Source organism: Nomascus leucogenys, chromosome 15 (genome assembly GCF_006542625.1).
Source record: "Nomascus leucogenys isolate Asia chromosome 15, Asia_NLE_v1, whole genome shotgun sequence".
NCBI lineage: Eukaryota > Metazoa > Chordata > Mammalia > Primates > Hylobatidae > Nomascus > Nomascus leucogenys.
In genome coordinates this window covers 93,892,250-93,904,604 of record NC_044395.1, presented here as the reverse complement: position 1 = coordinate 93,904,604, position 12,355 = coordinate 93,892,250, and the positions used below count along the sequence as shown (strand labels likewise).

The window sequence follows — 12,355 nt, the reverse complement described above, 5'->3', positions numbered from 1 at the left end:
ACTGGCCGTCAGAGAAATGCAAATCAAAACCACAATGAGATACCATCTCACACCAGTTAGAATGGCCATCATTAAAAAGTCAGGAAACAACAGGTGCTGGAGAGGATGTGGAGAAATAGGAACACTTTTACACTGTTGGTGGGACTGGAAACTAGTTCAACCATTGTGGAAGTCAGTGTGGCGATTCCTCAGGGATCTAGAACTAGAAATACCATTTGACCCAGCCATCCCATTACTGGGTATATACCCAAAGGACTATAAATCATGCTGCTATAAAGACACATGCACATGTATGTTTATTGCGGCACTATTCACAATAGCAAAGACTTGGAACCAACCCAAATGTCCAACAACGATAGACTGGATTAAGAAAATGTGGCACATATATACCATGGAATACTATGCAGCCATAAAAAATGATGAGCTCATGTCCTTTGTAGGGACATGGATGAAACTGGAAAACATCATTCTCAGTAAACTATCGCAAGGACAAAAAACCAAACACCGCATGTTCTCACTCATAGGTGGGAACTGAACAATGAGAACTCATGGACACAGGAAGGGGAACATCACACTCCGGGGACTATTGTGGGGTGGGGGGAGGGGGGAGGGGGGAGGGACAGCATTAGGAGATATACCTAATGCTAAATGACGAGTTAATGGGTGCAGGAAATCAACATGGCACATGGATACATATGTAACAAACCTGCACATTGTGCCCTTGTACCCTAAAACCTGCAGTATAATAATAATTTAAAAAAAGAAAATACTAAAAAAAAAAAAAAAAAAGCCAGCGGCAAGTATCTGAAGCCCCCTGTCAAGAGCCATGAGTGACCATCCTGCAAGCCCCAGTCAAGACTTTATTTTTTATTTTCATTTTTCTCTTTTTTAAACTTCAATAGCTTTTGGGGTACAAGTGATTTTTGGTTACACAGATGAATTCTATAGTGGTAAATTCTGAGATTTTAGTGCACCCGTCACCTAAGTAGTGTACACTGTACCCAATATGTAGTCTTTTATCCCTCACTCCCCTCTCACCCTCTCCTCTGTCCCCAAAGTCCATTATATCACTCTGTGTGTCTTTGTGTCCTCATAGCTTAGCTCCCACTTATGAGTGAGAATATACAGTATTTGGTTTTCCATTCCTGAGTTACTTCACTTAGAATAATGGCCTCCAGCTCCATCCAAGTTGCTGCAAAAGACATTATTTCATTCCTTCTTATGGCTGAGTAGTGTATTCCATGGTGTATACATATTACATTTTCTTTATTGGTCGATGGGCACTTAGGTTGGTTCCATATCTTTGCAATTGTGAACTGTGCTGCTATAAACACGCATGTGCAAGTGTCTTTTTTCATATAATACTTCTTTTCCTTTGGGTAGATACCCAGGAGTGGGATTGATTGCTGGATCAAATAGTAGATCTACTTTTAGTTCTTTAAGGAATCTCTGTACTGTTTTCCATAGGCCTTGTACTAATTTACATTCTCACCAGCAGTGTATAAGCGTTCCCTTTTCACCATATCCATGCCAACATCTATTGGTTTTTGCCAGTTAAGACTCTAGATGACAGCTCAGGCCAACATCTTGATTACGACGTCATGAGACCCTGAGCCAGACTGACCCAGCTAAACCAGTCCTAAATTCCTTACCCACAGATATTATATGAGATAATAAATGTAGATAATAAATTTCGGGTTGCTAGGTGCTGGGGTAATTTGTTACATGGCAATAGATAACTTACAGACCTTCTAAACAATCTTCCACCTCTGAGCTTTCCCTCTTCTCCCTCTATCCCTAAAAATACATATTCCACCAGTAACCAGGATGGATAAACTTTCCAGAAGGTAACCAGATGGCATTCTTCCCCTGACCAGAACCCTCTGAAGGCTTCATCTCTCTCAGAATAAAACCAAGGTCTTCCCGCCAAGGTCCTGTCAGTCTAATGCTGGCCCCCTTGCTGAACTCATTTAGTCCCTCTCCCCTCATCTGCTCTGCTTCAGCCACAGTGGTCTTCTTTTTTTTCTTTTTTTTTTTTTTTTGATGGAGTCTCGCTCTTGTTGCCTAGGCTGGAGTGCAATGGCACGATTTCGGCTCACTGCAACCTCCGCCTCCTGGGTTCAAGGGATTCTCCTGCCTCAGCCTCCCGAGTAGCTGGGATTACAGGCCCCGCCATCACGCCCAGCTAATTTTTGTATTTTTAGTAGAGACGGGGTTTCACCATGTTGGCCAGGCTGGTCTCGAACTCCTGACCTCAGGTGATCCACCCACCTTGGCCTCCCAAAGTGCTGGGATTACAGGCGTGAGCCATCGCACCTGGCCACAAGTGGCCTTCTTGAACACATCAGGCTCGTTCCCATCTCAGGAATTTTGCACTAGCTATTCCCTCTGCTCAGAATGCCCTTTTCCCAGATCTCTATATGCCCAGTTCTCTCTTGCTTTTCAAGTTGCAGCTTAAAAATGACTTTCCTTAACCAACAATCTAATCCCCTTCATTACTCTGTTCTATTTTCTTCACAATGGTTACCACTACTGATATGTTGTACTGACTTACAGTGTACCCTCACCCCTTTCCCTAGAGTAGAAGCTCCATTCTTGCCCATCTTTTTAAAGACTAATGCCTATTGCTTTTAACAGTGTCTCACATGTAGTTGGCCTTCAATAAGGATTTGTTGTGAGTGAAGAAATGAATGACTCAATTTCCTTTGCTTGGAAAAGGAGATGCTGTTAGTACCTGCAGAACAGGTAACCATGTAGAAGTTAAAGTCATGCTATCACTCAACCCATCAGAGGGTGAAGAGATGGCACTTAGCATTTCTATCGCTTCTGGGTGGTGACACCCTCACTCCCCAAACTGAACGGGGTAAGGTGGGCAGCATAGCACTAATGGGACAGGAAAATGACACCTTGGGAATTGTACAAGCTATAGTTATTTTTCAGTCTTTCAAAAAAACTTTTATTCAGATTTGCACAATTCCTCTAGGCTTTTGAAGAGAAAAATAATTAGTTATCCTTCCCCTAAAAAAGACTTTATAGGCAAATACATTAAAAGACATTAAATATTAATGCATCAAAATGTGATATGAACACAGCAGGTTCATGAGGATTTTTAATGCATGATTAGTCCCTAAAGAAAAAGCATGGGAGAATGCTTAGGGGAGGGGCCACAGTGAAACTGCAAGTGTCTTAGCGTAGCATCACATCACAGTAAATGCCACTGAATAGTTATCTCGTATCTGGTTGTGCCTTGTTTTTACTGTTGCTTTTAATTTCAGTAAATCAGGTTGGACAGAGAGATTTCATTTCTTCATGTCTGAACTGGCATGGGGGAGTGCCTCCCTCTCCCGTTTGAGGCAGAAAGTGTTCTTAACCAACACATGCTTTTTCTGAAAATTTCATTAAAGCTCAGACAATTTACAATAGCATTATTATTCTCTAGTGTTATTTATTAGATAAAAAGCAAGTCTTCACTTCATCGGGAAGGCAATGAAAGAATAACTGAAACTGTGTTTTTGAGCTAGTATCTCTGAGAAATCTTCCCTGATGTTTTAATTCCAGATGCCCCATAAAGAGCTCCTAAGAAATTAGTAATTCATCCTCTAAACTCTCTAATTCTTTGCCTGCCTCCCCTGCCCCATACCTTAGACAGGTGAAGTTTGATTATTAATAGGTTCTGAGCCCTACCAGTGAATTCTCTCAGTGACATAAAGGAAGGGGGCATACTTTAAAGGGTTCAGGCAGGTGGTTGTTTGCTTCCAAATGACTTAAGATGCAAAGATTTGTATTATTTTCAAAAATCTTGAACTTACTTTTAACTCTTTCCTATTAAACATATTTTCCATGTTTAGAAATTAGCTCAGAAATTCAAATGTCTATTTGGTTTAGAGAGCACCAAACTCTTTTTGCTTTCAAAATCCTAGCTCTCATGTCTGACTTTCCCACTTACATGTAAGCATCATTATGAAACAGACTCTAAAACTGCAGCGATGGTAACTGATGTGGCCATTGAGCTATAAGGACCTATGCCAGCCATCTGGCTAGCAGAATAGTGTCTTTTCCTCTTAAAGTTCTTTTTTACATAAAAGGAAAATATTGGAAGCTACAGATGTAACAAACCTGACGGAAAACAAGAACAGTTTTAGAATAACAGCCTGCTACATTTAACATTTATTAACCTTAGTAACTTAAGCCTCTATGAGAAATAAGCCATAAGACAACAGTATTTGAATATTCCATATCAACAGAATAATTGATTCTCAGAGGCCATATGCACACAAAAAGTCCTCAATACTTTTTGCAAGCTGGCAAGGTGATGAAAATATACTTTTTTTTTTTTTTTTTTTTTTGAGATGGCGTCTCACTCTGTCGCCCAGGCTAGAGTGCAGTGGCGTGATCTCGGCTCACCGCAACCTCCGCCTCCTGGGTTCACACCATTCTCCTGCCTCAGCCTCCCAAGTAGCTGGGACTACAAGTGCCCGCCACCACACCTGGCTAATTTTTGTATTTTTAGTAGAGACAGGGTTTCACCATGTTAGCCAGGATGGTCTCGATCTCCTGACCTCATGATCCTCCCACCTCGGCCTCCCAAAGTGCTAGGATTACGGGCGTGAGCCACCGCGCCCGGCCGAAAATATACTTTTTTGTTTTATCCACAATTCCACAATTCCATTCAATGTTATTTTCTTCCTTCCTTCCTTTGGTTCATCTTCCAATGCAATAAAATACACTATTGATTTTATTGGTAAACTCTAACCTAGGATCATGATAAAATGGAACCCTCTGACAAAAAAACAAGTGTAGGTTTTCATAAAGGTCTATCCTAAAATTCTGACGTCTGTTGAGTTTTACATGAGACAAGTTGGTTCTATTGTTTCTATTGGAAAATTTCAAACCTAAAACCTTACAGAATAGAAACCTGTAGTGAAACAGAAGCAACCAGCCCCCCAAATTCACTGGGTTTACTTTTGGCAAAAATAAAGTACAACCAGGCAAGCACTCTAACCCCGGAAGGATGGCTTTTTAATAGAGCAAACGAGCAAAAACCTCAACCCGGCATAGTAATTGCATTTTATTCATGCACCCACCTGTTTTATTTCTAAGCCTTATATTTAAATAATCAAAGTGACCTAAATAGAATAAAGAGGCAGGTGGAGAGGGCAGACAAGCAGAAATGGGCAAGGTCAGCAGGGACATCTAGAGCAGGCCAGAATTTCACCAGCTAAGTGGGAAGTGATGGGGTCAGGAACTAGCCCCACTCTCTCATCTTCTATGGGTTATTTGCAGGGAAGGGAAAAAGACATCACTTTGCAAGTGTGTATTCATAAAGAGAGGAGCCTCGTATGGCACAGTTTAAAGCAAGAAAAAGGGCATAGAACAATACGCACATTGATTCCATTCAATAAAACAAAACAAAGCAATACAACAAAAAACAAAGATACATGTGTCTTGCCATATGCATAGTAAAAAGGTCAGAGAAAGACATACATTGAGTTATTCGGGGTCCTCTGAGGACTGGGGTGGGTGAGTGGGGCAGCTGGAGGAGTGAGTAGTCTTTGATTTGACCTTGTAAATTTCCAGGAAGTATATAAAGAAAGGAAGGAAGGAAAGGAAGGAAGGAGGGGGAGGGGAGGGAGTAGGTGGAGCTGGGAATGTGGGCAGCACCATCTCGGATAGGTGGTGATGGCCATCACAGTATTTAGTTAAAAGAACCTTCCCCATATGGCTTCACTGTCCATTGTCTCTGCTGTCACCTCACTCTCTCTACCCATCTCTGTTAGCACCTCATCCTAGGAAGAAAGAGAAGAAAGTTGCTGAATTCAAGTCCCCTTCCCAAGATCTAGAGCACCTCTGACTCTGCGTGCTCACTTGATAGAGCTGATGGCAGGATTTCTAGTGGTCCCAGGTGGGGCAGATATTTCAGGAAAATTCCACAGGTCACACCCCAATTCTGACGCAGAAAGCACAGCCTCTGTGTTACAGGCATGCAGAATTCAGGGAAAGACAAAATTTCAACAATCAAATAGGTATGACCGTTTAAACAAGTGCTTTATATAATAGCTGAAAATGGGAACAGGGAGCACACTTTCCCTACAGAATACAAATCCACTGTGTCATTATTTCTTTTTTTTTCTCTGCTCTTACCTTTTTCAGTCTGGAAAAAAAAATAAAAGTGATATTTGAAAACAAAAAATATTCCAACACTAGCTTCAAGAAAGAGTCCCTGCACTACACAAACTCCTTTGAAAGCGAAGTGCAGCTAAGCAGGGTGCTAGAGGGTTTAGCTTTTCCCCTGGCATTTCTGTAGGGCTCCACCTACAACCCATTAAAATCCAAAAGGACTTTTCCCTGATATGAAATCAGTAGTGCTGGGTACTTGAATTCTGGCCCCAGTAACCCAGCATCACACACAGAAGGGCCACATGGAGATGAGAGTCAGAACCAAGGTGGGAACAGGAGAGGGAGCTGCACAATGGTGTTGACAGAGGCCATCTATAGACAATGCCACTCCACAACGACGGTGCTCAGATGACTGATAAATAAACCCCAACGCCAATCCTTACAGGAAAGGAGAGATCTGTGTGAGAAACTAAGTAGTTCAGCTTCCCTGGAGAATTAAGACAGAAGCACAAAACTTTTTTTTTTCTTTTTTTTTTTTTGATGACAGATCTTTTCCTTTATTGTTTTGGGTTAGTTTCTTCCTGGGAGAAGTGGAGTTGCAATATCTGGACTCAGTGGCACAGACTGAACCCATGAAACTTATCAGGGGAGTCAGGGCAGGAAAATGAGAGGAATCTCCAAGATGAGCAGTCATTTCAGAGATCTGCTGCCTTAGTGGAACTGGTGCAAGAAATTGCGTCAATTCATGTGATTAGAAATCATAAATTTTAGAGGATTTCTAACTAGAGAATTAGAAAAACCTCTAAGCAAACATCAGTTCATTCCACAAAAGGTTTTTCCTAAGGAACTGCACAATTTCATAAGAACAAGGGCGGAGGAAGTGAGACAGGACAATTCAGACAAGGGGTAAGGTGAGAACCCAAGGGATACATACAGACTCCTGGCCCATGTGGGGCAGAACAGGAAGAACCACTGAGAGTCAGAGCCCAGTGGCTGTGTGAGTTTGTGCACACGTGTGCACGCATGTGTGTGCGGGCACGCGTGGGAGCGGCTGGGGGTGGTTCTTGGCGGGAAGGCTTCTCACCATTTCTCTTCCTTGCCTCCTCCTTTGTCACTTTCTGCTGTGCCATTACATTCTGGGGTGAGCGTCTCCCTGAGCTGGGCTTCCCTGATTCGTTGCTGATGACAGAGCCATTCTCACTGGGCGACCTGCTGGAGGTAACCATAGCAACAGGCGAGACGGTAAGTTTCAACTAGAGCAGCCGCCTCTCAAGGTTATTTTATTTGCACAGTTTAATGTCTGTAGCCTTTCATTCCAGTTTAATGGACAAAGAGGAAACGATACAGAAAAAGAAAAAAACAAAACCACCCATACTACAGCGTGGGTTAAGCAGCTGGCTGCTCGGAAGTCCGTTTTGCAGTGCTCAGCCTGTAGAGTTCAGTGAGCGCAGCCCTGGGTGCCCATCTCTGTTTCATTAACCAGCACCCCGCCGTGACTATGGGAATGGTGGCAAGGGTGGCATCCATGCAGCATAGCCTCTTTTTAATACCCAGCACTCTGGATAGTGTTGCAGAGTATTTACATCACATGGGAATTTCCAGGGACATGTATCACACGTGGTTCTCTTTAGCTATTTATTGTCTTTACCACATAGACTTTGACTACAAAACATTTCGTTTTCAATTTTCAGTTTTCGGGCTGCTCTTCTCACTCCAGGGAAAGGCATCAATAAGCAAATTTCTGTAGCAAAAACTCAACTATGCCTTATTCTTTGCATAATACCCCATCACTAGGGGCTTCACTCTGTCAGACACACACACACACACACACACACACACACACACACACATACACAAACATTCTCTCTCTCTCTAACTGTGGCAACTACTACCCAATTACATTTTGATTTTGAGCTATTTGTTCATTCAGGAAATACGTTTCACTCATCCACTCTGTGCCAGACGTACAGATATGTGGAGACTCTAAGATAGCACCCCACGTCCCCCAAGAGCTCCCCACCAGGATCACCTACTGTGTACCAAGGACTTTACTGAGTGCTTTTAAAACTGCTAATGGATCATTATAATGAGCCACTGATTTGGTGACTGCCACCCTTGTTTAGCAAGTGAGGAACATGAAGCTCATGGAAGTGAAGTGTGTTGTCCAGGACAGAGTAGGAAAGTGGCGAATCAGCCCTGGACGCCAGGCTCCCCCTCCTCCCACATCCCAGAACACCTTCCCTTTGCTGTCCCATACAATGACCCATGATAAGGCAGCCCTTCACACAGGGCAAGTCACAGAGCCTTCTTTCCTTCCTCAGGGCGGGACTCTCATCTTCTCGAACTCTGCCGGGGAATGGGATCCGGAGAGCCCCCACTGAGCCTCATGCCGCCTCTGGCCTCAGAACATGCCAGCCCGTGGGTCCGGCTGAGCATAAAGACTGACTGCCTCCCCGCTGTGGGAGACAAGTGGGAGGCAGGTATCTAGCGGCCTCTGTTCTTCTATTGTCAATCGTCCAGATTTAGAAAATAATGACGTCTATCCCTGACAATGGAGAAATGTCTGGAATAAATGCACTTGATCAGTAGGCGAGCAGCTTCTCAACTGGAAGCTGTGTATCCTTCCGGATGCTCCTCTGCCTCCTCCTCCCTTCTCCCTCCTCCTCCCTTCTCCCCTCTGCCTCCCCTGGGAATTTCCAGTTCTCAGTCTGTACACTTTAATACCCTAAAACCCATGAACAATCAAAGTTGGGATATTTATGGGATAAGGCAGCATCTGCCAAGAACATTCCGTGGCACACTAAAGCCAAGTGGGACATTCCTCGCCAAAGTTCCCTAAATGTGGGAAATGCTCACTATATTCCTTCTTTGGAGATTCCTAATGCACCTTAGCATATCAAAGGCTCTGATCAGTTCTGTCACAGAGAGATTCATCTGGTCTCGTTTAACTCAATATTTCCAAATGTATTCGGTCACAATCTTTCTCACCTTAATACCTTTTAACATCATATAAAATGAGAAATACAAAGAATGTAGTCTGTGAAAACAAGGATCGGTACTAACTTATTGAATATATGTTATTTTATTTACCCAACAGCTATTTGATTGCTGAGTGCTGGTGTGCAAACACCCAAACATAAAAGACACACACCCCTAGATTGTTTCTGGACTCTTCTGGTGAATGACACCTGCTCTCCCAACTGGCGGCACTGGGACAAAAGGCTTTAATTTGCATCCAAAAAAAATAGGAAAGGAAAAGGCTTTTTATAACCTATTTCACATTCACAAAATACTGAATCATTGATTGATTGATTTTTTGAGATTCTTGATCTGTCACCCAGCCTGGAGTGCAGTGGTGCAATCTCGGCTCACTGCAACCTCCGTTTCCTGAGTTCGAGCGATTCTCCTGCCTCAGCCATCAGAGTAGCTGGGATTACAGGCGCCCGCCGCCATGCCAGGCTAACTTTTTAGTATTTTTAGTAGAGCTGGGGTTTCATCATGTTGCCCAGGCTGGTCTCAAACTCCTGACCCCAAGTGACGCATCTGCCTCGGCCTCCCAAAGTGCTGGGATTACAAGCATGAGCCACCGAGCCTGGCCTGAATGCTTTTTGTAGCATTTTCATACCCTTTCCCTCATTTGATCCTGAAACAATTTTCTGGCTGCTCCTCTCACTCCAAGGAAAGGTGTTAATGAGCAAATTTCTGCAGCAAAACCCAACTCTGCTTTACTCTTTGCTTCTGTTTATAGACACGTTTACAGGGAGTCATCAAGTCAAAACTTCTGTTCAAAAATAGAGTGAGATTTGTGCCTGTGTGTTTGTGCATGCGTGTCTACTCACATGACAATAACAAAAGTGTTTTTGAAAGCAAGAAAGTATCACCTGCAAGGCTGCAGTTTGAGGCTACTGAATGCAACAGTCCCCATTCTGAGGACATGGAGCTGGGAAGAACATTCTCGTGTTGAGGATTAATCAACTGCCGAACAAGGCATGAATCACAGCCAATCACTACACTGAAGTGCCCTTTGCAAACAGCTGTAAATCGTTGATTCTCCATCCTGGCCCAACAATCTCAGTCATACATCAACAAAATAGCCTCACCAAGACCCTACACTAGAGGAAAAGAACCCAGAACACCCATCTGGCTGTCTGGAAGTGACTGAACCCTCAGAGTTCGGTGCTAAAATAATTCATAAAAATTGAGATATCTTAATAACTGTCAAACCACCGGTTTCTCCTGGTTTTCACTTGAGAAACTTCTTGGATCATCTAACAGACCCATTCTGAGAGGGAAGGCAGTCTTTACCTAGCAGGAATGAGAAAAATGATATGGCAAGATGGGGAAGCCAGAAACATAAGATTCATAACGGGTTTTCTCTTGACTTTGATGTTTTGAAAATCTTTTCAAATGATCAGAGACTCCCGTGTGTCAGCTGGACTTCAACAGAGAGGAGGTTTCTCTTACAGCTTTGGCAATGATCTAACCAGCCCTTAGTAAAATTACATTTTTATGCTAAAATTATGAAAGTGGCTGGGCATGGTGGCTCATGCTTGTAATCCCAGCATTTTGGGAGGCCAAGGTGGGCAGATCACTTGAGGTCAGGAGTTCGAGACCAGCCTGGCCAACATGATGAAACTCCATCACTACCAAAACAATACAAAAATTAGCCAGGCATGGTGGCACATGCCTGTAATCCCAGCTACTCGGGAGGCTAAGGCAGGGGAATTGCTTGAACCCGGGAGGCAGAGGTTGCAGTAAACTGAGATCTTGCCACTGCACTCCAGCCTGGGCAACAGAATGAGACTCTTGTCTCGAAAAAGAAAAAATTATGAAGCAAATATAGAAATCCTTCAGGAATATAGATGTTATCTTCTTCATCTGTATTTGTTTCACCCGTTAATATTTCTTATTAAAAATTTGGGGGTAATTGATTAGCAAGAGTAGATTCCTTGCTAATCCAAGAAGTGCTTATTCTAAAAAAATTTAAAGAAAACTTTACACAATTTAAATTATTCAACTAGAATGGGTGAAAAATAATTTTTATTCTTCCTGAAAGTACTATGTTCAGATCCTAATTTTAGTAACACTATTTATTTTCAGTGTCCTCTAAATAGGTGATAAATAAGTTATTAATAAGCCTTTGTTGTATTTGGCAAAGACCATGATGAGAATAATAGCTGTAGGTAATACTACTTGCAAGTTAATTCAGGTAAATCATCTATTGCTTCTCTGTACATTTCAGCTGTGCTCTGCTTATGCTCTCTCATGTTGGGTGCATGATTGCAGTAATGGTCCTAATTTGTTTGTACATCTCTTGGTCCTAATTTGTTTGTACATCTCTGTCAACAAGCTTTGGGTAGTCTTCTCTCATGCTGAGTCTGGACTCTACCATAAGACTTGCTTTATCCAAGAGGACAGTAGCAACCGTGACACAAGCAAAGATTTGAGAAATGCTTATGCTTTGGGTGTTGTTTTTCTTGCTGCCCTGCAACCACATTGCGAGAAAGCCAGGACTAGCCTGCTAGAGGATGAGAAACCATATGAACAAAGGCCCTTGCTACCTGGGGTATTCCTGGTAAGATTAGTATCAACAAGTCAGCCCAGCTGATCTGTCACCTGACTGGAGATGCATAAGCAGGCCCAGCTAAGGTCAGCCAAGCCTAGCTGAGACCAGAAGAACCATCCAGCTGAGCTCAGCCCAATGTGCAGACCCACCAAAATAATGAGCTAAAAAAAAATGGTTGTTGGAAGTTATTAAGCTTTGGAGTGGTTTGCTATGGAGCAATAGATAACTAATCCATATGCCCCAACCTTCTTTCCTACACAAGCTGAAATCCAACCCTCTGTTCCTCTGTACCTCTTTCTGAGGTACCAAGAGTTCTTGGAAGAAAATATGCAGTCTTGTTGCTTGATTCCAGTACAAAATGTGGATAACTGATACAGATGATCCCTCCTTCCTTCTCAAATTACTTCCTTCTCTTGGCTTCTTGGATCTTACTCTCTCTTTGTTCTTCTCATGCCCTTCTTCCTGACACTATTCCTTTTTCTTTGTTGATCCTTCCCCATCTTCTGGACCTCTAATCATGACAATGTTCCAGGGTTCAGTTCTTGGATCTTTTCTTCTCTCTATCTGTACTCTCCTAGGTGATCCTTCCCAGTCTCATAGAGTAATTACACACTGACCACTCCTACATTTATATTTCTACCCTGGACCACTCCTCTAAACTCCAGACTCAAG

At 42.8% G+C, this 12,355-nt stretch overlaps 1 protein-coding gene across 4 annotated transcripts in view; it reads right to left on the bottom strand.

The window, feature by feature from the left end:
• Positions 1 to 12,355, bottom strand: part of KIAA1549L (KIAA1549 like) — a 308,930-nt gene that overhangs the window by 74,637 nt on the left and 221,938 nt on the right. For 3 of the 4 annotated variants that reach the window (XM_030794655.1, XM_030794658.1, XM_030794657.1), the window contains one exon: positions 7,202 to 7,329. In XM_030794655.1, coding sequence (XP_030650515.1) covers positions 7,202 to 7,329 — 128 coding nt within the window. The remainder of the gene's footprint in view (positions 1 to 7,201; positions 7,330 to 12,355) is intronic. The other variant, XM_030794656.1, reaches the window with a different exon arrangement.